Source organism: Cupressus sempervirens, chromosome 5 (genome assembly GCF_028749045.1).
Source record: "Cupressus sempervirens isolate cs-2001-9-10 chromosome 5, ASM2874904v1, whole genome shotgun sequence".
NCBI classification, from domain to species: domain Eukaryota; kingdom Viridiplantae; phylum Streptophyta; class Pinopsida; order Cupressales; family Cupressaceae; genus Cupressus; species Cupressus sempervirens.
In genome coordinates, this window is record NC_143122.1 from 424,813,043 (window position 1) to 424,836,394 (window position 23,352).

The 23,352-nt window shown below is 34.5% G+C and overlaps 1 protein-coding gene and 1 pseudogene across 1 annotated transcript; both read left to right on the plus strand.

Moving 5' to 3' along the window:
• Positions 1-1,138: 1,138 nt before the first annotated feature.
• Positions 1,139-7,301, plus strand: LOC149556597 (laccase-12-like). Its single transcript, XM_089830996.1, has 6 exons — positions 1,139-1,421; positions 1,532-1,683; positions 1,942-2,186; positions 2,303-2,431; positions 4,622-5,578; positions 6,795-7,301. Exons 1-6 carry the CDS (start codon positions 1,305-1,307, stop codon positions 6,923-6,925), a joined length of 1,731 nt encoding a protein of 576 aa, XP_089687122.1. The 5' UTR covers positions 1,139-1,304; the 3' UTR covers positions 6,926-7,301.
• Positions 7,238-23,173, plus strand: LOC149556598 (UDP-galactose/UDP-glucose transporter 4-like; annotated as a pseudogene).
• The last annotated feature ends 179 nt before the right edge of the window (positions 23,174-23,352 follow it).

Below are 23,352 nucleotides of genomic sequence, written 5' to 3' on the forward strand. Positions count from 1 at the left end.
TTGCCACATACTCAGTAATGTCTCTCTTGATCCCCCTGCATCAAAGAGCCCACCAGGGATCAAGTCTTGTTGAGTGCAAGACCCGAAGACATCATAAGGGATGAGGCCGAGATCGTGCCCTGGGCGAATTTGGTAGCATGGATGCTCCTTAGTCTTTGGCTCTTAGCCGAAGAGGTTTCAAGCATGCGTAGGCCCATATCAGGTATCTAAAACTTGTTTGTGGATGAACTCCATCAAAAATAATAATAAATAATTTAAAAAGAAATAAAAATTTAAAAAACAACTTTCTTTACCTGTGTGAGCATCACCTAGATCCAATGAGTGCTAAGTGTTCCATTTATTCTAATGAGGGATGGATTCACGTTGAATCACTACTCATGAAACATGGATCAATGACTTTTGACTCAAAATCTACACAGTTAAATCTGATAGCAATATCACAATTTAATTATTTATTAATTTAGTCGAATGTACATCTAAGATAGACCTAGGGAAGAACTTCCTTCACTAATTACCAATATAATAGTGTTGATACTATTGACCCAAAAAAAAAATCTCCAATATTCTCTTACAAAATATAATATAGAAAGATCTATAGTATCCTCTAGGCCAATTTCATTTAATACACAAGTATTCCTTGTGAATGGATTGCTTGAAAATGTCCAAGTAGTCGGTTGTAAATTACATTGAAAAAAATAAAAATGTCAACGTCTAAATTTATAAAGTAGTAGAGGAAGTCTTCAAGTACAAGTAAGCTCTATTTTGACTGATATAATCAGATCAGCAAAGCATACATGTCCTGGATATTTGATATTTTACAAAATTCAAATGGTTCGTTTAACATTATTATTTAATTTCTATAATTTGATAGTTTGCCTCCCTATTTTCAACGCGTGCCTGAATTTGGTTAAGTAGAGAATTCGGTAAAAACTTGAAATTCTGGTCTGGTAGGTATAGAGGAAACAACCCACAAAGTATGCTACGTACTTCGTTTTGAAACAAAAAAGCAGGTTGAAGAGAGGAAGATGATTTGATTTGCCATTATTAGTGGTTCAACTGTTCTTTGTCTTTTGTTCCTGCTTCTCTTAATTTCTAAAGCTTCACATGCCATGTCTGAGCCAGATCCCAAATCCCCTCTAACCTGCCAGATCCCAAATCCCCTCTAACCTACTAACGACTTTGTGGGCTCTGAAAATATCCATTCCAATAATAAATACTCTAAGCCTACTTCTTAAAGCATTCTTATAGTTCAATAAGTTATGTGATTAATACAAGTGTTTGAAGAGGATTGTTTTTAAGCTATAATGGCAGAGGTATTGAAGAATACTGTTGGGTTTGGTTTAACAAGGGTTCTTGTTGTGGTGGTACTTTTCTTCAATGTTGTGTTAGTTCAAGGAAATATTCATAGATACACCTTCGTTGTAAGTTAATTTCATTTTATCAATTGATTTTGTTATAATCTTTTGAATTAATAGAAGTTCTTGTAATATCTTCAATCTTGTTTTTAAATTATATGTTTGTTTGATGACAGACAGAAACCACAACTATAACAAGACTTTGCAAGAAGCATAACATAATAACAGTAAATGGGTTATTCCCTGGACCAACTCTGCATGTAAGAAATGGTGACACTCTTATGATCAAAGTTCATAACAGAGCAAAATACAATGTCACCATTCACTGGTAAGTCTATTTCTAACATGTAGTCATGAGTGTGATAGTAGTAATATCTATTTATTGATGCATGTAAGTAATTTATGAACAATGTTAAACATGGTATGGTTAAGGCTGTTTGAAGTGAAGTAGTATTGTATGGGTGATTTCTTTGGAAGGTCTAGTGTTTCATTATTCGGATGGAATGAGTGCTAAATGTATTATTCATTCTCATGAAAAATAGATTTCTGTAAATATAGTCAAAACATGATGTTGTATATGTTACAGGCATGGAATACGACAGTTTCGAACGGGGTGGTCTGATGGGCCAGAGTTCATCACACAATGCCCCATTCGGCCAGGAGGGAGTTACACCTATAGATTCACCATTACTTACCAAGAAGGTACTCTATGGTGGCATGCACACAGTTCATGGCTGAGAGCCACCGTTTATGGAGCCTTGATTATCTATCCAAGGATGGGTACCTTTTATCCTTTCACCACGCCACACAGAGAGACTATTCTTCTTCTTGGTATTTCAAAATATAATTGCATATTATTGCCTTTTACTCTATTTGTAGAGTTTTGAATTTTTTTTTAATATGCAATTGTATTTGTTAGCTGGTGATTACAGTGTGTGGATTAACAGGTGAATGGTGGAACAGAAATCCCATTGATGTTGTAAATCAAGCAACACGAACAGGAGCTGCACCCAATGTGTCTGATGCTTTTACTATCAATGGGCAACCGGGAGATCTGTATCCCTGTTCAAGACGTGGTATGTGTATGATAATCTTTGAATAATCTTTCTTTAACTCAATCTATTTGTTGAGATATAACTATGCTGATGTACTCGATTCTGTATTCTAATGGATATTTAAAGAATTATTATAAAATATTATTTTAATCAATGGCAATGGTATGGGCTACCCTTAAACATCACATACTAAGAGAAGAAAAAAGTTCGGGAAAAAAAGTCAATTTTGACTATTTAATATTTTTGATCTAAGAATTAAGCTTAGTGTGCGATGTTTGAGCCACTCGGTTATTTTTACTTGATATATCTGATCATATTATGTAATGTATTTTATTTTTGATGATGACTTTCTTTTATTTTTTGATAGTTCAAATGACATTCTGTGATTTATGTTTGTGTTGATGATAGATTTCTGAATGCAGTGGGGAACATGAGCTAAAGGTTGCACAGATACTCTCTTTTTTTAATAATGATTCGTCCCATTGTGTTAACGTTGGCCCATGATATTGGGTCAAGTAAAGTGAACCATCTTCTACAAAGATAGGTTATTGAGTTACTGCAAAACAATTTATAAGAAACATAGTTAACTTCTTCTCCGTGATACCAAACATTGATTAAAAATAAATACATTTCAATAATGATCTTTCGGATGTATTCTTACTCTATAAAATAAAAAATTAATAGCAATTAAAGGAAGAGTATGCCAATGTTCTAATAACTGATCTTTGGATTTTTAAAAGCCCATTGAAAAGATCTACTAAGCTAATAAATATACAATTTTCTATAAGAAAAAGGGTTAGTAATTACATGTAATTTAATTGGTACCAATAATGCATAATTGTTGGGGTGTTTATGAGTAAGTATTGTATTAGTTGTTTAATTTTCTGGATAGATACATCTCTCGGATTGTGGATGGCAGTAGAAAATATTTTTCAAACGACTCTTTGACCCTCACATATGTAACATATCACACAATGTTTCTCTTTAATACCTAGAAGGTAGAATGCATATTAAGACAATTAAAATAAAGTCAAAATTTGATGTGTCATTGAAGAGCTTAGGAGCATAAATTGGCTATAATGAAAAATCATACTCTTTCCGTGATGGATTCGATGACAATGTTCTATGTTAATCAATGCATGAACAAGTCAATGTTTTGATTGATAACATTGAAATCTTCTATTTACACTCTACTATACCAATAGTGCATGATTGTTGAGGCATTTTTGAAAAAGTATTAATTGTGCAATATGGGCAATGGGGTAATAGTGATATGTTGGAGTCAAATATTGTAAATGACTACTTTTTGACCCATACGCGCAGAACAAATCTCACAACTTTTCTATTTAATAGTCAAAAGCCAGAACAATAGTTAGCAATTGAGTCACATATAAAGACGACCAAAAAACTATAAGCAATTAAGCCACATATAAAAGCAACCAAAAAACCATGTCAAAAACCAATCTACCATTCAAGATCTTAGGAAGCACAAAGTTAGCTACAATAACTACTAATGCTCTTCCTCTAATCCATATGACAATGCTCATTGAAAAACACGTAAGAACAACTTCATATTTTCATTGATATAAAACTTAAGATACGTAAAAGTTATAATTTATAATGACTATTCATACCTTTCTCGTGATACCCAATATAACAATATCCATGCTTGATAAGTAGGAGATATCTTTCACAACCAATCAAATTGTGATATTGCTATTAGGTTTTAACTTTTTGGCCAGCCTTAAACATCACACACTAAGGAAGAAATTAAGCTTGAAAAAATAAGTCAATTTTAACTGTTTAACACTTTTAGCCTAGGAATCAAGTCTTGGTGTGTGATGTTTAAGTCGCCGTTAATTGTTTAGTTTTTTGAGTCTAACTCATTGACCCATATTTCTTCATGAGAAATGATTCACACGAGCCCATCTCTCATAAATTAAACACTATGCAGTTAAATCCTAATACACAATGTGCACATATGACTTAAACATCAAACACTAAGGCTTCATCCTTAGACTAAAAGTGTTAAACAGTCAGAGTTGACTTATTATTCTAAACTTTATTTTTCCATCAGTATGTGATGTTTTGTGATGTTTTAAGACCAGTCATCCAATGTCTATGCTTGAACGAGTTTATGTTATTGTTATGATTGCTTACATTGAAATCTCTTGTTTACACTACTTTAACAACATGCTCTAAAACTTGCAGGCACATTTTCCACATCGATTTTCAATGGGGAAACACGGATGCTACGCGTCATCAACGCTGCACTGAACACGGAGCTCTTCTTCACAATCGCAAACCACAAGATGACGGTAGTCGCAGTGGACGCGGGCTACACAAAGCCCTTCCGAGCAAAGCACATTATGCTCGGCCCCGGCCAGACAACCGACGTCATAATCCGCGGAAGCAGAGGCCGCAGCGGAAGTTACTACATGGCCGCCCGCGCCTACTCGAGCGCCCAAGGAGTCCCCTTCGACAACACAACCACCACCGCCATTCTCCACTACAAATCTCCTCCACAACAACAACAACAACAAATCACCATGCCCCTTCTCCCTCCTTACAACGACACCCGCACGGCCACCTTCTTCTCCCGCGCCCTCCGCAGCCTCGGCGACCAGGAACACCCGGTACTCGTCCCCACCAAAGTCGCCCAAACTCTCTTCTTCACCGTCGGCCTCGGTCTCCTCAACTGCGCGCCGACCCAGCGCTGCGGGGGGCCCAACGGCACCCGTTTTGCGGCCAGTATGAACAACTTCTCTTTCGTCTTGCCGTCCTCGAACTCAGTTTTGCAGGCCCATTATTTTGGCCAGAATGGGGTTTTTACGACCGATTTTCCCGATAGGCCGCCCGTGCGGTTTAACTACACTGCACAGAACATTAGCAGGAGTCTGTGGTCTCCTGTGAAGGCAACGAGGGTGAAAGTGTTGAAGTATAATACTGCTGTGCAGGTTGTTCTTCAGGGGACCAATGTTTTTGCTGCCGAGAACCATCCGATTCATCTTCATGGGTATGATTTCTATGTTGTGGGAGAGGGTTTTGGGAATTATGATCCGCGTAGGGATCCTCTCAAGTTCAATTTGGTTGATCCTCCTCAGCGGAATACTGTTGCTGTTCCTGTTAATGGCTGGGCTGCCATCAGATTTGTCGCAGACAATCCAGGTATGCATTTGATCATTTTTAAGGTTTTTTTGTTTTTTCAGTAATGGTGAGAACTATATTTATATGGTATAGGCTAATTTCTAGAAAAAACATATTAAAGACAAAACAAAGTCAAAAAAAAAATTCTAGATACAGAAAAACGTAGTGATATTTTTTCAATTGTTTCGTTATTATGTTATTTTTTGGAGGTTTTTTTTTTCCAGTGATGTTGAGAGATTTAATTATGTAATGGTACTATTATTAGACACGATTATAACTAAATTCAAATGATTCGCTATAAATTGATATAAGTTCTTGGTTAGTTGTGGTGATATTCTCAAACTGATATTTGTTCATTTATTAATCTTATTGTCTTAATATAGAGAAATATAAATTATGGCTTTGGTAGTGATAGTAGTAGGCTGAATCTTTTATTAGTTAGGTTAAGTTGGACTTATGGTTTCTTTTTGGTAGCTTGTGATAGTATACAGATGGTTAGATACATCTTTCGGATTGTGGGTGGCTTAAACATCACACACTGAGGCTTGATTCGTGGGCTAAAAGTGTTAAATAGTCAAAGTTGACTTATTTTTGCGAGCTTAATTTCTTCCTTGGTGTGTGAGTCTTCCAATTGCTTTGTTTTTTATATTTTGCTACTAATTAGCTTTTGAACTGTAATGACCTGTTGTTGTGCTTTGGTGTTGCGGTAATGTTGTAATGTGTCTTTTTATGTGGATTCATGCCCTTACCTTGCCAACTTAATAGAGAAACAATCAACAATACAAATCTTAGTATAACTTCTAGATTCGATTGTACATTACTGTGATAACAATTAAATCTAGAAGCTAATATTATCTTATGGGTTGTCAAAATTTAATTACTCTCATAATAATATTACTTATTGCATTCACACAATGACATTACAATTCGTAATATCATATATCAAGAGTCATAACTATACAATGACACTATAGTTCTCAGCATCATAAAACTAAAAGAGTATTAAATTATTGTTTTTCTCTGTCCAAAAGCACAACTATAGGATGGCATGAGAGTTTTTAACATCATAAAAATAAAAAGAATAAAGATGTTGTTTTCTTCCTTATATAATCTTTCATTTGAATTCTAATTTTTTTTAAGAATTAATATCTATTCTTATGTTCTACATCAATTTTATAGATGTAATCAGCATTTCATACCGTTTGGAACTCAGAATTTTTTTATTTTGGATGGGCAGGAGCTTGGTTGATGCATTGCCACCTCGATGTGCATATAACTTGGGGATTGGCAATGGTTTTTCTTGTAGAGAACGGGCCAAGTAAATTGACAAGCATAGAACCTCCTCCTCCAGATTTGCCCAGATGTTAATATGATTCTAAAATAATCTCCACTCTTGACTCATATATTCTTCTCTTTTCCTTTTCTTTTTCAGATTTTTTTTGCTCTTCATTATTCTGGATGGCCTGCTTTGGTTGGAGTAGTATAGTTATTTTGTCCTTGATGATAAGTCGTGACAGAAAGAAGCTCTTAATACGCAGTCACAACATGCAGTAATAAGGATTTTAAATTAAATAATTGGATGACAATTTTATATTGTAATATGTTTCTATCAAATAAAGCAATGACAGAAACTATTTTTAATATTTGAAGTCCTCCTTTAACCAGTACAACAGGATTGTAATGTACGAGTTGATAACGTTATATATGAAAGTGTGGTTGGCGAGAACTATTTATGCTTTTGAAACTTTTGCTGACGTCGTCGGAGATTTGGTCAATAAGAATTCTTGATTGTTAACCAGATTTTACATTAGAACGTTAACTATTGAAGAGCATAAATTAATATATCATGCTTGCAAGATGTGTCTTTTGTATGAGATATATGTGATTAAATATAATTATAATTTTGAACACACTTACACTTTATATAATCACACAACTTATTTAGATATAGTTATTTTTTTCAAATTTATTCTTGATTACTATTGGTTTTCATTATCCATAATAAGATGTCTTTAATATTGGGTGATATGTATATTATGAGTCTATAAATATAAATGACTTATAATAATATGAGGTTGCTTCATATTTTTTTATTGTTAACTAGATTTTACATTACAATGTTAACTATTGAAGAATATAAATTGATTCTTTTTATATGTAGATAGAAGAATTCATAGATTCTTAAATATATATCATGCTTGCATGATGTGTCTCTTGTATGAGATATATTCAACATGATTAAATATAATTAAAATTTTGAACACACATAAACTTCATGTAATCACACTACTTAGTTAGACTGATAGATTATGTATAAAAAGGTTTGTTAGCAATCCATGTACAAATGAAGAATATCCATGGTTATTTCCTTCAAAATTTATATGATCTTGTAACAAACTCTCTTGAGTACTATTGTTTTCCATTATCCATCATAAGATGTCTTTGATATTGAGTGATATGTATATGAGTCTATAAATGACTTATAGATTATGTATAAAAAGGTTTGTTAGCAATCCATGTACAAATGAAGAATATCCATAGTAATTGCCTTCAAAATTTACATGATCTTGTAACAAACTTTCTTCATTACTATTATTTTTCATTATCCATATTAAGATGTCATTGATATTGGGTGATATGCATATGAGTCTATAAATGACCTATAGTAATATGAGGCTACTTCGTATTCCTTGCGAGATGCACTTGAATATGCTAGAATGAGGCATGTACGCCCTAACTTCCTATGAGATTTGAACTTATGACCTTGCTTTTAAGAGCACAAGTTCTTCACCAAGTTACCAGCCATCTTAAGATGTTTGATCGAAGGAGTTAACTTCTTGTTTCTAGTTGGTTAAGATTCATCAATTCTAGAGAGATACATCTCCACTCTATCATTTTGGATTAAAAAAAATATAATCTTCTAATTTTAATATATAAAAGTGAATAACACTTCAAAACTAATAATCACACCTTTGTAATTAATGGGTAATGTTGAAGTAGTCTTCAAGGTCAATAAGGAAAAAAATCCTAATTGTAGCTTACATTTATACAATTCACTAGCTCAATTGATAAGTCTTTTAGAAAATGGCCATATTTATGCAATGAGGGTCTAAATTAAGATATCCTCAAATCAACTTTGCATCTACACATACAGATAAGAAATGATTTAAGAATAACTTTGGAAAAATAAGCTAATTGATATGTATTGTTAATAGGCCCATGCTGTGTGTGTGTGTGTGTGTGTGTGTGTGTGTGTGTGTGTGTGTTAGAGAGAGAAAGGGGGGGTTAAAAAAATGTAAAATATTATATGTTCAATTAAATTAGATAAATACTTTTTAATTAAGGTTGAATAGATTTTCAAGGGAGTTGAAACCTTTTTAAGAAAAAGAGGCCTATAGCATATCATTAGACCCCTTCTATCATAAACAAACCCCTAATTGTCTTTCTCCCTACCTCTGTACATCAACTATCTGAATTTAATTTCAGTTCTTATTGTCACTTTTTCTCACATGATTCATGATATTATCATTTGTATCATTTATTTCTTAAACTAGCTAAACAAGAGTAGAGTGAGATGACTATCATTGATGTTTTTTGTTTTGGTTTAAAGGCCTAAAAAAATTCCATACTCATTTAATATGTTTTCATGGTCTTTAAATCTTTCACCACCTTTTAAAGAGAGTTAATAATATTTCTTCCCTCACTTTCACCCCATAAAACCTCCATACGGTGTCTAGTGTCCAATTTGAATTAAATGGCTTTAAGTTTGATGTTCATCTAATTGAATTCATGGAAGATCAATTTGCTCATTCTAAAGGAATCTATTATTGTATTTCATACAATAGGCAAGAGATTTGGAGGGCTCTCCTAATTAGAGCTACTTGAAAGGGAAAGTTTTTGGGTAACTTGTGTGGGAAAGGGGGTATCCCCTCCCTATTCAAATTCACTGGCATATCCTCAGAGTTTGACACCATGTCCATCAATTGCACATGGCATGAAGAGTCTCTGAGGGTTTAAATAGAAGTAATCATAAGAGAAGAGGCTCTTTTAAATTTAGGGATTTTAGGTATTTTTCTTCTTGTTGACCATAGTCCAATTCTCCCTTCCCTCTCTAAAGGAACTATCTCTAACTCCATATCAATATTACAATATTTCCCTTTAAATTATAAACTCTTAGATTTCTCAAATTCAGTCTCCTCATCATTCTTAGTGGAAAAGGGAAAGTGTCTATCTTTATATTAGGATGGGAAAGAATATGATTTTCAGTGTTCAAAAATTAGAAAAATTAAGCCCGCATGCAAGAATAGGACCATAGGATTTTTCTTGTGGTCCTTAATGCTTTCATTGAGGATAGTAATAATTAAAAAGAAAAATTTGGAATGTGAACCTTATGTTTAAAGTTGTTGAGAAGAACAAAGTTACAACAGTGCATACTACTAATTTGTGTTGGATACAATTGTTAATTGTGTATTGTCTTTGATGTTACACAAATGTCATATCAGTCATCAGACAAAGTCTACCGAGCTCAGATGATCAGCAAAGCAATTTACAGTGCCTACCGAGCATTCCTAAACATTACTCAGTAAAGTTAGTTCTTACCGAGCTCAATCGGGCATCGAAGGATTTTGTAGCAAAAAGTTAGTGTTAACCGAGCTCCCAAGGTTAACGAAGAAAAGTTAATGTCTACCGAGCTCACTCGGGTATCAAAGGATTTTGTAGCAGAAAGTTAGTGTTAACCGAGCTCCCAAGGTTAACGAAGAAAAGTTAATGTTTACCGAGCTCACTCGGGCATCAAAGGATTTTGTAGCAGAAAGTTAGTGTTAACTGAGCTCCCAAGGTTAATGAAGAAAAGCTAATGTTTACCGAGCTCACTCGGTTATCAAAGGAAATGTGGCAGAGAGTTAACTTCTACCGAGCTCACAAGGTCAGCAAAGGAAGGTCAGTGCTAACCGAGTTTACTTGATCTACAAAAGATTTTTGCAGGGTTTGTAGTGTTTATCGAGCCTCACTTGGTTAACACTAGAAAACCATTCTGGAGTAGTGGTTACTGAGCTGGGTCGGTCAGCAAAGGATTTTATTGTTTTGATATTAAGTTCAATTATTTCATGCAGTCGACTGATGTAATGATTTTTTTAGTCGTTGTAACTTATATTTGAGCTGACTTGATAATCTGAAAGGTATATATTTAGATGTTCAAGTTGTGAATTAAAGTGTGAGTATGAGTATATGGATGAGGATGGAATAAAAAAATATTGAGCGAATTCTGATTAGATATCCTGCTGGAGCTGCAAAGTTGTATTCGATCATTAAGGATCTAGTGAAATTGAACAAAGATCTGTAAATAGCAAAAGATAAGTTGCATATCATTCAGGTTACTTCATTGTTGCTTTCTAATCATTGTAACAGTGAATCCAGAATCTCTTTACAAAGTTGGTTTAACAGCCATTTTGTAAATCCTCTAACCAGGTGACAGTTCAGTTGAATTGTTCTAAAGACCTCTAACCAAGCCACTCCTAACAGGGTGATTAAATCCTCTAACAAGGTCATGCCTAACAGTGTGCATTGTAACCTTTAACAGGGTTGGCTCCTAATAGGGCTCACTTCAGAAGAGTGAAAATTGGTGACTAGTTACTTGGTGGTTTTTCCCATATTGGGTTTCCACATTAAATCTGGTGTCTCTTGTGTTCATTTATTTTAACCTTTGCAAGCATAATAATAACTATGAATATTAGATGATCAGTAATTAGTTAATCTACCAAGTTACAGTATTCTTGCACTATTTACCGAGTATCAGCAGTAAGTAAGTATTATAGACATCTAAGGGATTTTTGGAATTGTTTTTGTGGTAACTGATTCACCCCTCCCCTCTCAGTTACTTCATCTATATTTCCAACATTTGGTATCAGAGCTTTTGGTGCTTACAGGATAAGATTTCAAGGATCTAAGCCAAAGATCAGGATGTCTTATAAGAGAAAATTTTTGAGACTTAACAGGGACAACTTCTCAGCATGGCAAGGGTTGATGAGACTTCATCTAGATTCTATTGGAGATACAGGACTAAAATACCTTGATGAAAAATATGCAGAACCATCTGGTACACTATCTATCAATGATATTGTTGAAAAGAAGACCCACAACATTATGATGATAGATATAGCATCTGCTCTGAGTTATGAAGAATTTGATGACATCAAGGACTGCAAATCTGCCTTTGAAATGTGGGAAAAGCTGAAAGAAATCTATGGAGGAGATGATAATGTAAGAAGAGCCAAAGCAGAAAGTTTGAGAGGACAATTTGATCAGATGAGGATGAGAGAGGATGAAAACATTGCAAAATATGTTGAAAGAGTCAAAGCATGTGTCAGTGCAATCAAAGCATCTGGAGGAGGTATCAAGGAGGAGATAGTAATAAGTAAAGTTCTTAGAACTCTACTTCTCATTTATTCAATCAGAGTTTCTGCAATTCAAGAAAGAAGATGTGAAGCAAATCATAAGATAAATCTAGAGGCCATAGTTGGAAGATTAACTGCATTTGAACTAGACAACTTTGACAACTATGTTTCAGCTTCCAAGAACATTGAATCAACATTTGAAGCCAAGCTTTTAATCAAGGAGAAAAACAAAAAGAAAAAGGAATCTTAGTTAGGAAGTGAAGATGAATAAGACCAAAGTTCAGACAGTGATCTTGAAGTGATTGAAGCTCTACTAGCAAGGAAATATTCTAGAGGCAGAGGAAAATATAAAGGTAAAGTTCCTCTAATCTGCTTTTCATGTGAAGAAGTTGGTCATATTGCTGCTAGGTGCCCAAACAAGCAGAACAAAGATGAGAAGAAAGGCTACAAGTACAATGGCAAGAAAGACTTTAAATCATTCAAGGATAAAGGTAAGAAAACATGTTTTATGGCTAAAGATTCTAATGATGAAGAAGAAGATGAAATTGTCTACATTGCTGTGAAAGATGAATCTAATAATGATGAGGAAATGGCACTCATTTCTCATATGAGCAAAAATGATACATGGATCATAGATAGTGGTTGTTCTCATCACATGACTGGTGATAAAAACTAAGTTTGAATATTTTGAAGACTATGATGGTGGTAGTGTAAGATTTGGTAACAATGAACCTTGTTGTATAAAAGGAAGAGGAAGAATCTCTCTAACCAAAGAACTTATATGTGATAATGTCTATTGGGTAGAAGGACTAAAGCATAATTTGTTGAGTGTGGCACAGCTACTCAATAATGGATTCAAAGTAGAATTCATGCATGGAAAAGCAAGACTGCTGGATGACAAAGGAAATTTGATTGGATCAGGCACTCAAACTAAAGGTAACCTCTTTTATCTTGAACTTAATGAATGTTCATGTTTTATTGCTCAAGTTGAAGAAAGTTGGTTATGGCATAAAAGGTTGTGTCATGTCAATTTTGATAATTTGGTGAAGATAAGAAAATTCAAGAAAGTAAGAGGCATTCCTAACATAAAGAAACCTGAGGTCGGTCTATGCAAGAATTGTCAGATTGGTAAAATGGGAAAGACTAGTTTTAAAAGTAAAAACTATCAGTCTGAAGATATATTAAAAATTGTGCATACTGATTTATGTGGACCCATTGGAATTGAAAGCTATACTGGAGAAAAGTTCTTCATTCTTTTTGTTGATGATTACTCAAGAATGATGACTATCATATATCTAAAGAACAAATCATAAGCATTTGAGAAATTCAAATGGTATTTGGCCAGAGTAGAAAAGGAAACAGGGAAAATATTGAAATGCCTGAGGTCAGACAGAGGTGGAGAATTCATTTCACATGAGTTCAATAACTTTTGCATTGAGAGAGGAATCAAAAGACAGGTATCAGCCCCTGGAACTCCTGAGCAAAATGGAATAGCTGAAAGGAGGAATAGAGCTATCATGGATTGTGCAAGAACCTTAATGATCGAAAAAAAACAATGCTATCAAATACTGGAAGGAAGCTATCAGCACTACAGTTCATACCTTGAATCGAGTACAGCTGAAAAAGGACTCATTCAAAACTCCCTATGAGCTATGGTATGGCTATAAACCTAATGTAAGTTATCTAAAAGTATTTGGAAGTAAATGTTACATTTTGAAAGAATCTAGAAAAGGAAAATTTGATGTAAAAGGTGATGAAGGAATATTTTTGGGATACTCTTGCAAAAGTAAAGCATATATATGTTTGAACTTGTCTACTTACAAAGTCATAGAAAGTGCACATGTGAAAGTTGATGAGTTTGCAGAAAGGACTGAAGAAGAAAGCAAAAGGGAACCAGAAAATTATAGAAGGTTTGTTTTCACTGAACCTGATACAGTAGCAGTCAATTAGGAATCTTCTACTCCCGAGTCATCAGTAACCGAGCTACAGGAAGTTCAAATCGAGCTACAGCAACCTGAGTTACATTCTGATGCTACTGAACAAGTGTCTACCAAGTCTGAAGGACCCGAGCCAATATCTACTGAGCCAGAATAGCCAGAACCTGAAGTTGAAGTACAAGAGGATAACAATGAAATTCATTTAAAAGGCAAGGAACGTGTATTAGCAAAATATGTCAAGAGACATCATTCAGCAGATCAGATCATTGGAGACAAATCTGAAGGAACCATGACAAGAAGTAAGGTGAAAGGTACTTGTTTACTTGCTGACTTTGAACCTAGAAATATCAAAGATGCATTGAGAAATGATATTTGGATTGAGGCTATGAATAAAGAAATAAAGCAGATAGAGAAAAACAAGACATGGACTCTTGTACCCAGGCCTAAAGATAAAAATGTGATTGAAACTAAGTGGATATTTAGAAACAAGTTGACAGAAGATGGTAAGGTATCAAGAAACAAAGCTAGACTAATATGCAAAGGATATGCTCAAGAAGAAGGAATAGACTATGGAGAAACTTTTGTTCTTGTTGCAAGATTGGAAGGAGTCAGAACCTTACTTGCATATGATGCTCACAAAGGATTCAAATTTTATCAGATGGATGTCAAGTCAGCATTCCTCAATGGTATACTAGATGAAGAGGTTTACATTGAACAACCTAAAGGTTTTGTTGATCTAGATAAAAGGAACATGGTCTGCAAATTACACAAGGCATTGTATGGTCTGAAACAAGCCCCTAGAGCATGGTATGAAAGATTGCATAACTATCTTATTTAGATTGGTTTTCTAAGAACTAATGATAACAGTAGCTTGTATATAAAGAAAGGACCAGATAATAAGATTGTCTTGGCAGAAATATTTTTAGATGATATTGTTTTCACAGGGAATGATGATCTTTGCAATGAATTTTCAGAACAAATGAACAAGGAATTTGAAATGTGTATGTTTGGAGAGATCAAATTCTTTGTTGGTCTTCAAATTTAGCAGAATAAAAATGGTATCTACATCACTCAATCAAAATACATCAAGGAGATATTGAAAAATTTTGGTATGGAAGATTGTAAACCAGTTGGAACTCCTATGTGTACTGGATTAAAACTTACCAAGGAAGATGAATCAAAAGAAGTAGATCAAACATTGTATAGATCTATGATTGGAAAGTTGCAGTATGTAGTCCATACTAGGCTAGATATTGCCCTTGCAGTTGGTATTGTAACAAGATTTTTAGCAAAACCAAGAGAAAATCACATGATGGCAATCAAAAGAATAATGAGATATTTGAAAGGAACTGAAGATTATGGTTTATGGTACAAATTTGAAAGTAATTTAGATTTGAAAGTGTTTATTGATGCTGATTGGGCAGGAAACTTTGATGACAGAAAAAGTACAAGTGGAGGAGCATTCTTTCTTGGAAAGAGGTTGGTTTCTTAGACAAGCAAAAAGCATAATTGTACATCCCAATCTATAGCAGAAGCAGAGTATGTTGCTACAGTAGTAAACTGTTCTAATATTGTTTGGTTTAAACAGTTGTTGGGAGGCATGAAGGTGGAAATCAAAGAACCAGTTGTTATGTTCTGTGATAATACAAGTGCAATCAGCATATCTAAGAATCCAGTGATGCATTCCAAAACTAAGCACATTGCAATAAAATATCATTTTGTCAGAGAATTGGTACAAGATAAGGAGATCATATTGGAATATGTCCATACAAAGGAACAAATTGCTGACATATTCACAAAACCATTACCTAAGGATGCATTCTTGTATCTAAGAGGTAAGTTAGGGGTCACTCCCCTATTTGAAGTTCAATAAAATAAATTTTTAGTGATGCATCAACGCATACCAAGTTGAAGATCTATCAATTGATGCAACATAATCAGGAAATATTACATATGAATCAGTACTAAAGGTACATTAAAATTCATTTGAGTTGTGTTGTCTTTGGCATGTGTTGTCAAAGAGGGAGATTTTTACTTCCATATCTTTCTGAAATTTGTTTGAAAGGAAAAGTTTGCTTTGGAATTCCTTCACAAAGGAAGATTACTGAAAGAGGGAGAGTTTGCTATCTAATAGAGAAAGTTGTTTTGACAAGAAAAGACTTGTTAGACTTGTTTTCAAATTTCATTCTGCTATGACATGTTGTGTTGCCATCAATGCCAAAGAGGGAGATTGTTGGATACAATTGTTAATTATGTATTGTCTTTAATGTTACACAAATGTCATATCAGTCATTAAACAGAGTCTACAGAGCTCAGATGATCAACAAAGCAATTTACAGTGTCTACCGGGCATTCTTGAACATTAGTTCTTACTGAGCTCACTCAAGCATCAAAGGATTTTGTAGCAAAAAGTTAGTGTTAACTGAGCTCCCAAGGTTAACGAAGAAAAGTTAATATTTACAGAGCTCACTCGGGCATCAAAGGATTTTGTAACAGAAAGTTAGTGTTAATCGAGCTCCCAAGGTTAACGAAGAAAAGTTAATGTTGAATTGTTCTAAAGACCTCTAACCAGGCCACTCCTAACAGGGTGATTAAATCCTCTAACAAAGTCACACCTAACAGTGTGCATTGTAACCTTTAACAAGGTTGGCTCTTAACAGGGCTCACTTCAGAAGAGTGAAAATTGGTGACTAATTACTTGGTGGTTTTTTCCATATTGGGTTTCCACGTTAAATTTGGTGTCTCTTGTGTTCATTTATTTTAACCTTTGCAAGCATAATAATAACTATGAATATTAGATGATCAGTAATTAGTTAATCTACCGAGTTATAGTATTCCTACACTATTTACCAAGTATCAGCAGTACGTAAGTATTATAGACATCTAAGAGATTTTTGGAATTATTTGTGTGGTAACTGATTCACCCCTCCCCTCTCAATTACTTCATATATATTTCCAACAATTTGTCCATCCAAGGAGAAGTATCAAATGGGGACATTTAGAACTATAACTCATATCTTCTTAATGTAGCTCACAATATACTCACTCTTCTATTTATTAATAACTTTTCCAATTTCTTTCTCTTTCATAAAATTATCCACAGTTAAATTTGAATCATTTTGACTTTTGAAGAACTTACTTTTGTGCATACCTAGAGACTAGTAACCTTCATTATCAAATCCTTTGTAACTTTCCCCTTTTAGCCCAATATTTTAATAGATATACTCCTTCAATTCTTTCTTAAAATTTCAATGATTTTGGGGTTAAAAACATGGGGCCTTTAAGTGCAATGAACCTTGATTAAAATAAGAAATTTAATGTGCACAATTGTAAAGTTGATAAATATAAAGTAATTTATTAAGATATAAGATTCATATATTTCAATTTACTACATATATCAATCAACAAATGATATTATCCAATATTATTACTTAAAAGATGTGGTTGCTCATATTTAATAAATAAATATCACAATAAATAAATAGTATCTTTGGGTTGCTAAAATACTAATGTGGTGACCTTCACTGTGTAAGGAAACTTGCAACAAAGAATATATTTGTTTCCACATAACCCATAATAGATCTAAAATAAACATGTAGTTAAAATCACATGCAAGAGAATAGACAACATACCGACAAAAATTGTGAGACGAGATATACCCTGGGAAACCCTCATTGAGGGAAAAACTCAGCCTCCAAAAGCATCCATCACCATGTATTATTCAGCAAAAACATCATTGGAATACAACCATGGAAGCCTTCAAAGTCATAGCCACTACTAAGCAATACATGTGAACAAGCATGAATCCACACATCACATGCCATGCTTCCAACCTTCACAAATGCTCCCTTGGCTAACCTATCAAGTCTTGTCCTACTCGACTCTTGCCTTTTGCCCTTCTATCTTCTTAGACCAACAACTACCCTTATGGCTGCTTATATAATATCAAGTCCCACAAAACCACCAAGTGATATTACATAAATCATGTGCTAAAACCATGTGCTACCTAACCCATTGACCTCACATTTAATATTGGAATTTTAATTCTTTATCCAAATATTAAATAATTATATGAAATATTATCACAATGTTACAATACATCTCATCAAGTATATCCCATGGGAATCTTTACATGTTGCACATCCATCTAGGTGCAACGTTACATAATAAAATAAAATAATACAATATAACAATAGTATGCAATGTGGGCAACACCCATTATCTCAACAATCTCTCACTTGTTGTATACATTGCATAGGGTCAATCTGTAGTCACATAAATGAACAAGGGAACAATCCCTCCCAGCACATCCACCATCATGGATCAAAGTACACGAAGTGCTCCATCCTGATACCTGCAACAAAATCAAAGTATCCAGCATCTCAAACATGAATGATCTCACCTCCTATTATGTCATTTCCATTGGACATACATAGAAGCCATCCAAAGAGAAAGCCTCCCAACCTGTCACATTAGAAGATCATAAAATCCTGTACCAACTAAAATGCCAAGCACAAAAAACTAATCCAAAAGTAATCACATGTATCCATAGTTGTCAAAATATCCATAGTTGAAATAGCACCCACAGCAAGTGCCAAACCCATCCAACTATCCATACCTCCAAAGGTATACCAAGTGAATCTCAAATCATCAACATATCCAATTTGTAACCTACAATCACAAGCCTCAAGAGCAATACCTACCACATATATACTAAGAAGCTCACATTACAAAATATAATGTCAAATCTATAACAAATCCACTCACAACATCTTAAGGAAGTGTGTCCATGTAGTCTTAAGGACATCCACAACACATAAGCCAATAACTTGCAAGAATAACTCTCATAAAAAATCTCTAACAATCTCCCAACCTCTCCATGACCAACAATGGAAATAAATAACCATGTCATCTCTCACCTGACATACATGAAAAAAAAACCAATGATCACAATCTCTAACCAATCTCAAATTTGACGTAAGAGAAATTGAACATCCAGGAAGATAACCAAGACCTAAGAGAAACCATGCAAATCATAATATGTATCATGTCCTTCTACACACACCTTTAGATGTAACTATGCAAGTATGATCTCCTCCATAAAACCCCAACCAAGAAGCCACAATAACATCCAAACCATACCATTTAACTAATCATGGATGTAAGCCTCTCACAAGAAGATCAAACTCATAAACCATTCCTAATCCAAGGAATATGCCTAATATAAAACCATCTCCCAAAATTAACTAGCATAACAACATATGCAAATGGAAATAACCAATGCTAAACCATCTCTCAAATGAACCCTTCAGAACTAACTCATGTATCATAGCTCAAGATCCATATCCATGAAAGACAAGCATAAACATAATGCACCTGAGAGAAACAATGGGCTATACCTCTCAAATAGAAAACCGCCAAGTAGACCAAGAGTGGGGAATGAGAATGCTCAACAAAATATCCAAGACTCATCTAAGAACAATCTCCTCTCAAGTACATATCAAGTGAGTGTCTCTCAAACTTCCTATTGAAACCATTGTACCAACAAAAAATTCTCTAATCTAAGAGAAATAAGCATCACCACCGTCTCTAAGTATCTATGAGCACCTATAACCAATAAATATGCCAACTCCAAATGCAACATAGCAATATCATGAAGTATCTAGCTTATGATCAATGTAATCAATACCAACAAACTAAACCAAGATCAACGTCAAATTTCCAACCATGGCCTCAGGAACATAAACATGACAACATGGTCCAACCATCTCAACCAAGAAGATAACGTGCTCCATATGAATATAGTATAACATGTTAAAAACTCTAAATGTGTACCAAGAGTATACCATGACATAAAAATGAAACCATCCTAACACCAAGGATAACATGTCAAATGAAAGCATAAACCACACATTTACCAAGAACCCATTAGTCCTCGAGATACAACCATCTCCACACACCATGAAGAAAAGCATCTCCACATACCATGAAGAACCATCTTCGTACACCATAAAGATAACCAAGAACCCCATGAGTCATCAAGATCTAAGCATCTTCACACACACCATGAAGATAACCAAGTGCACCATGCAAATGTTAAAGATGCTTCTGCAGCAACAGGATCTAAGACAAATCTCCAATATATGCAAACACTCAATAATGCCAAAAAAATATCACTCAACTGTGGCACTGAGTCACCTATGGCATCATAAAATCCATCTCCTACATGAAGATCCTCTAGGTCTACACACACAACCAAAGTGTCAATACCAAGTGAAACGAAAATCTCTAAACCAAGAAGATACAAACCAAACTAGGAACTAATCTTGCACTGTCACTTCATCACTGTGTATCCAAGATATCCATGACATCATAATGAAAAAACCATCATCTAACCATGAGAATCAACCAAGGCATCAAACCATCAAGGAACTCAAAGTGCACATCATGAGCTCCTCAAAAGAAACCAAATAACCATGATCCTCAACCAAGAAGATATACCAACATAACCAAATCAAGAATCCAAACCAATAAACATCAAGGATGTACCTATATATCCAATCATGTCATGTCAAAATCCATGACACCATGATCACGTCCATGAACCGAGCATCTGACTCTCAATATATCCAACCTATCAACATAAAATAGTCGACCACAATCCTCCACCATGATTATACTTGGTAACAACATCTCATCCCTTCCACATGAAGAAAAACTCAGAAAATCATGTGACTTCAGGCATAGCCAACCCAAATCCAAGAACCAATCTGAATATGCATCAATAATGAAAGATCAATGGGCAAAGACAACCCATAACCAAGCTATAAATTCATCTTGTAAATATAGACTGCTTACAACACTGCAAAACTTGTAGACCCAACAAGTCATCATACATATCCAAACCAAATATTGATAATCATATCATCATGAGACCAATCTAAAATATGAACTAAGTATACAATGACATCAAATCTTAAATCTCCAAACATACAATGTCATAAACTCATAATGCTACCATAGTCAATATATATCATAAATTATTTCAGATTAACATATCACTAAATAAACTATGTCAAACTTACATCAAATCTAAACCATTGTGTAGAGCTCTCCAAGAGCTTTCCGTTGACTACTTCAAGTCCAAAATCTAACTATGTATTCCCAAGTTATGCCCTAATTTGTGCTCAAAACAAATAACATCTAACTTTCGAGCTCTTAAAACTTAACAAAATTTCAAAATCATTGAACCAAACCTACACCAAGTTGTAGTGCTCTGAATTAGCTTTCTAATGCCTATAAGAAGTCTAAAATCCAATATCCTGAGAGAAAGTTATGGTCATTTTACTAAGACAGTCGTATTACCATTTTTACTACGATTTTTTTTTTTGTGACAAAAATTTTGATAGGATCAAATTTGACGGCCATCACGGGTTGAAACTAAACAAACTCTTTCATTTCCTTTGAACATGGACAAACTAGGGCATATTATGTATCAAAAATTTATGGAAATATCGATCAGAATCCAATTGTGAGGTCTATTTTTACCCAGGAGGTCATTTCTGCAAGCTACCCCATAAAACCCTCATTTAAATGAAACATCTAAAAAACTCTTTTGTCCAACAATTTCACATGCCCAAAATCTACCAATATCCCATCATAACAGCAAACCCAAAATCATCAGATTTGCAATAAACAACTCATATATCTTGTCATTTATTTTATCCTGTCACTAGTACATTTGAGGGTCATTTTCGACCAAAGGCCATATTGGCCTATCATTTCATGTTTTTTTAGTTTTTATCCCCATGTTGGTCGAAATTTTGACCAACTCGGGTTCATAACCAAAAAAAAAAAAAAAAGGACCAAATTTTCATAGCTTTTAGAGGTAAAATGTTTGAACACTAAATTTTAGTAGTGCCTGAGCGAGAACAAAGATAATGCGTTAGAGACGCTCGATGTGCTTTTGTCTACATTCACCCGTCAAATCCTGGCCTCTGCACATTCACCTGCCCTCTGTGAGTGTTCGCTCTTGTTGATCGGGGAGTAGATTTATAGCACGCTGCAGTTTAGGTATTTGTCATTTTGGAGCGAGAATATCTTTAGCGAGTTCCACTTTGCATTTCTAGATCGATCTCCTTACTCTTTGTTTTATGTATTTTCCTCATATCTTGTGTCGTTGTGCATATTTTATGAGATAACCTAAGTAGACTGTAAGTAGATTGTGTGCTATTGTGTTGCAGCTATGGATGGTACTTCAAGTTTGTGTAAAACTTCATCTACTTAGATCTCATTTTATTGTAGGGATTCAGAATGAAATAAGTTGTAAATCCATGGAAAACATATGTGAATCTTTCAGGCATTCTTATGGGATCCCATGGACTAACCAAGGGTTCCCTCGCTTTTCTCAACTATCCTGCTCAGCTCATGTTCAAATCAACCAATGTACTTTGCATTTATAGTTCTTCCTCTTCCTAACAGGCTACACGGGCAGTTTGGATCTTATATTTACGGTCACATGTATGGTAGTAAATGTTTTGGGTAAATAATTGAAAAACATTATAGAAATTCAAGCAGTGGCTCCTTACCCTATTTTTTTGGAGTGTTAGAATGTCTTCTTTTCTAATTATTTAATTAAATTAAACTCCCGATCGCTCCTTTCTCTAGCTATACAATGAAAGCGTGATTTTCAAGCAGTAATTTTATTGTTGTTAGTGGAAAGTTAGTAGAATTACTTGTTGGGGCCCGAGAATAGGGCAGTTTCTTTGATTTTGTTTGAATAATGATCTCACATCTCTCTAAAAAATATGCGAGAACGTTATTCTAGTAATGGTGATGGGAGCTTTTATACCTGGCTTGAGGAGGAAATATCTCGTCCATGAATACATATCTACGCTGCTACTTGTTGCAGGCTTAATCATGTTCACCCTTGCAGATGCTCATACTTCACCAAATTTCAGCATTGCGGGAGTGATAATGATCTATGGAGCTCTAATAATGGATTCCTTGCAAGCAATATTTACTATCAATCCATCCACTTCACAGGTGTGATGCTCTATAACCTTTTGCACATATTCAACAAGTGAAGACCCTCTTTTAGGGTGCTATACATTTTTGCCCAGTCACAATTCAGGGAGAAACAATTACGTATGATTCTATTGATTTAATTTGCCCTGCTGGTTTGAAATGAATAGATGGAAATGCTCTTCTGTTCAACAATGATTGGGCTCCCTATGTTGGCCATCCCCATCCAGCTGTTAGGAAAATATCAATTAATTCTGCATTAGCTTGTATATTTTTCCTCTAGGCTATTTAGATGCTGTGCATTATTGCTCAACCACCTGTCTAGATGTTGTGCATTATTGCTCAACCACCTGTCTATTTGTGGGGTTATTTCACCTCATCCAATGACCCTTGTTAAATTGGTGTTAGTGATTCTTGTCTTATCATTTTTGGTAATTAACCT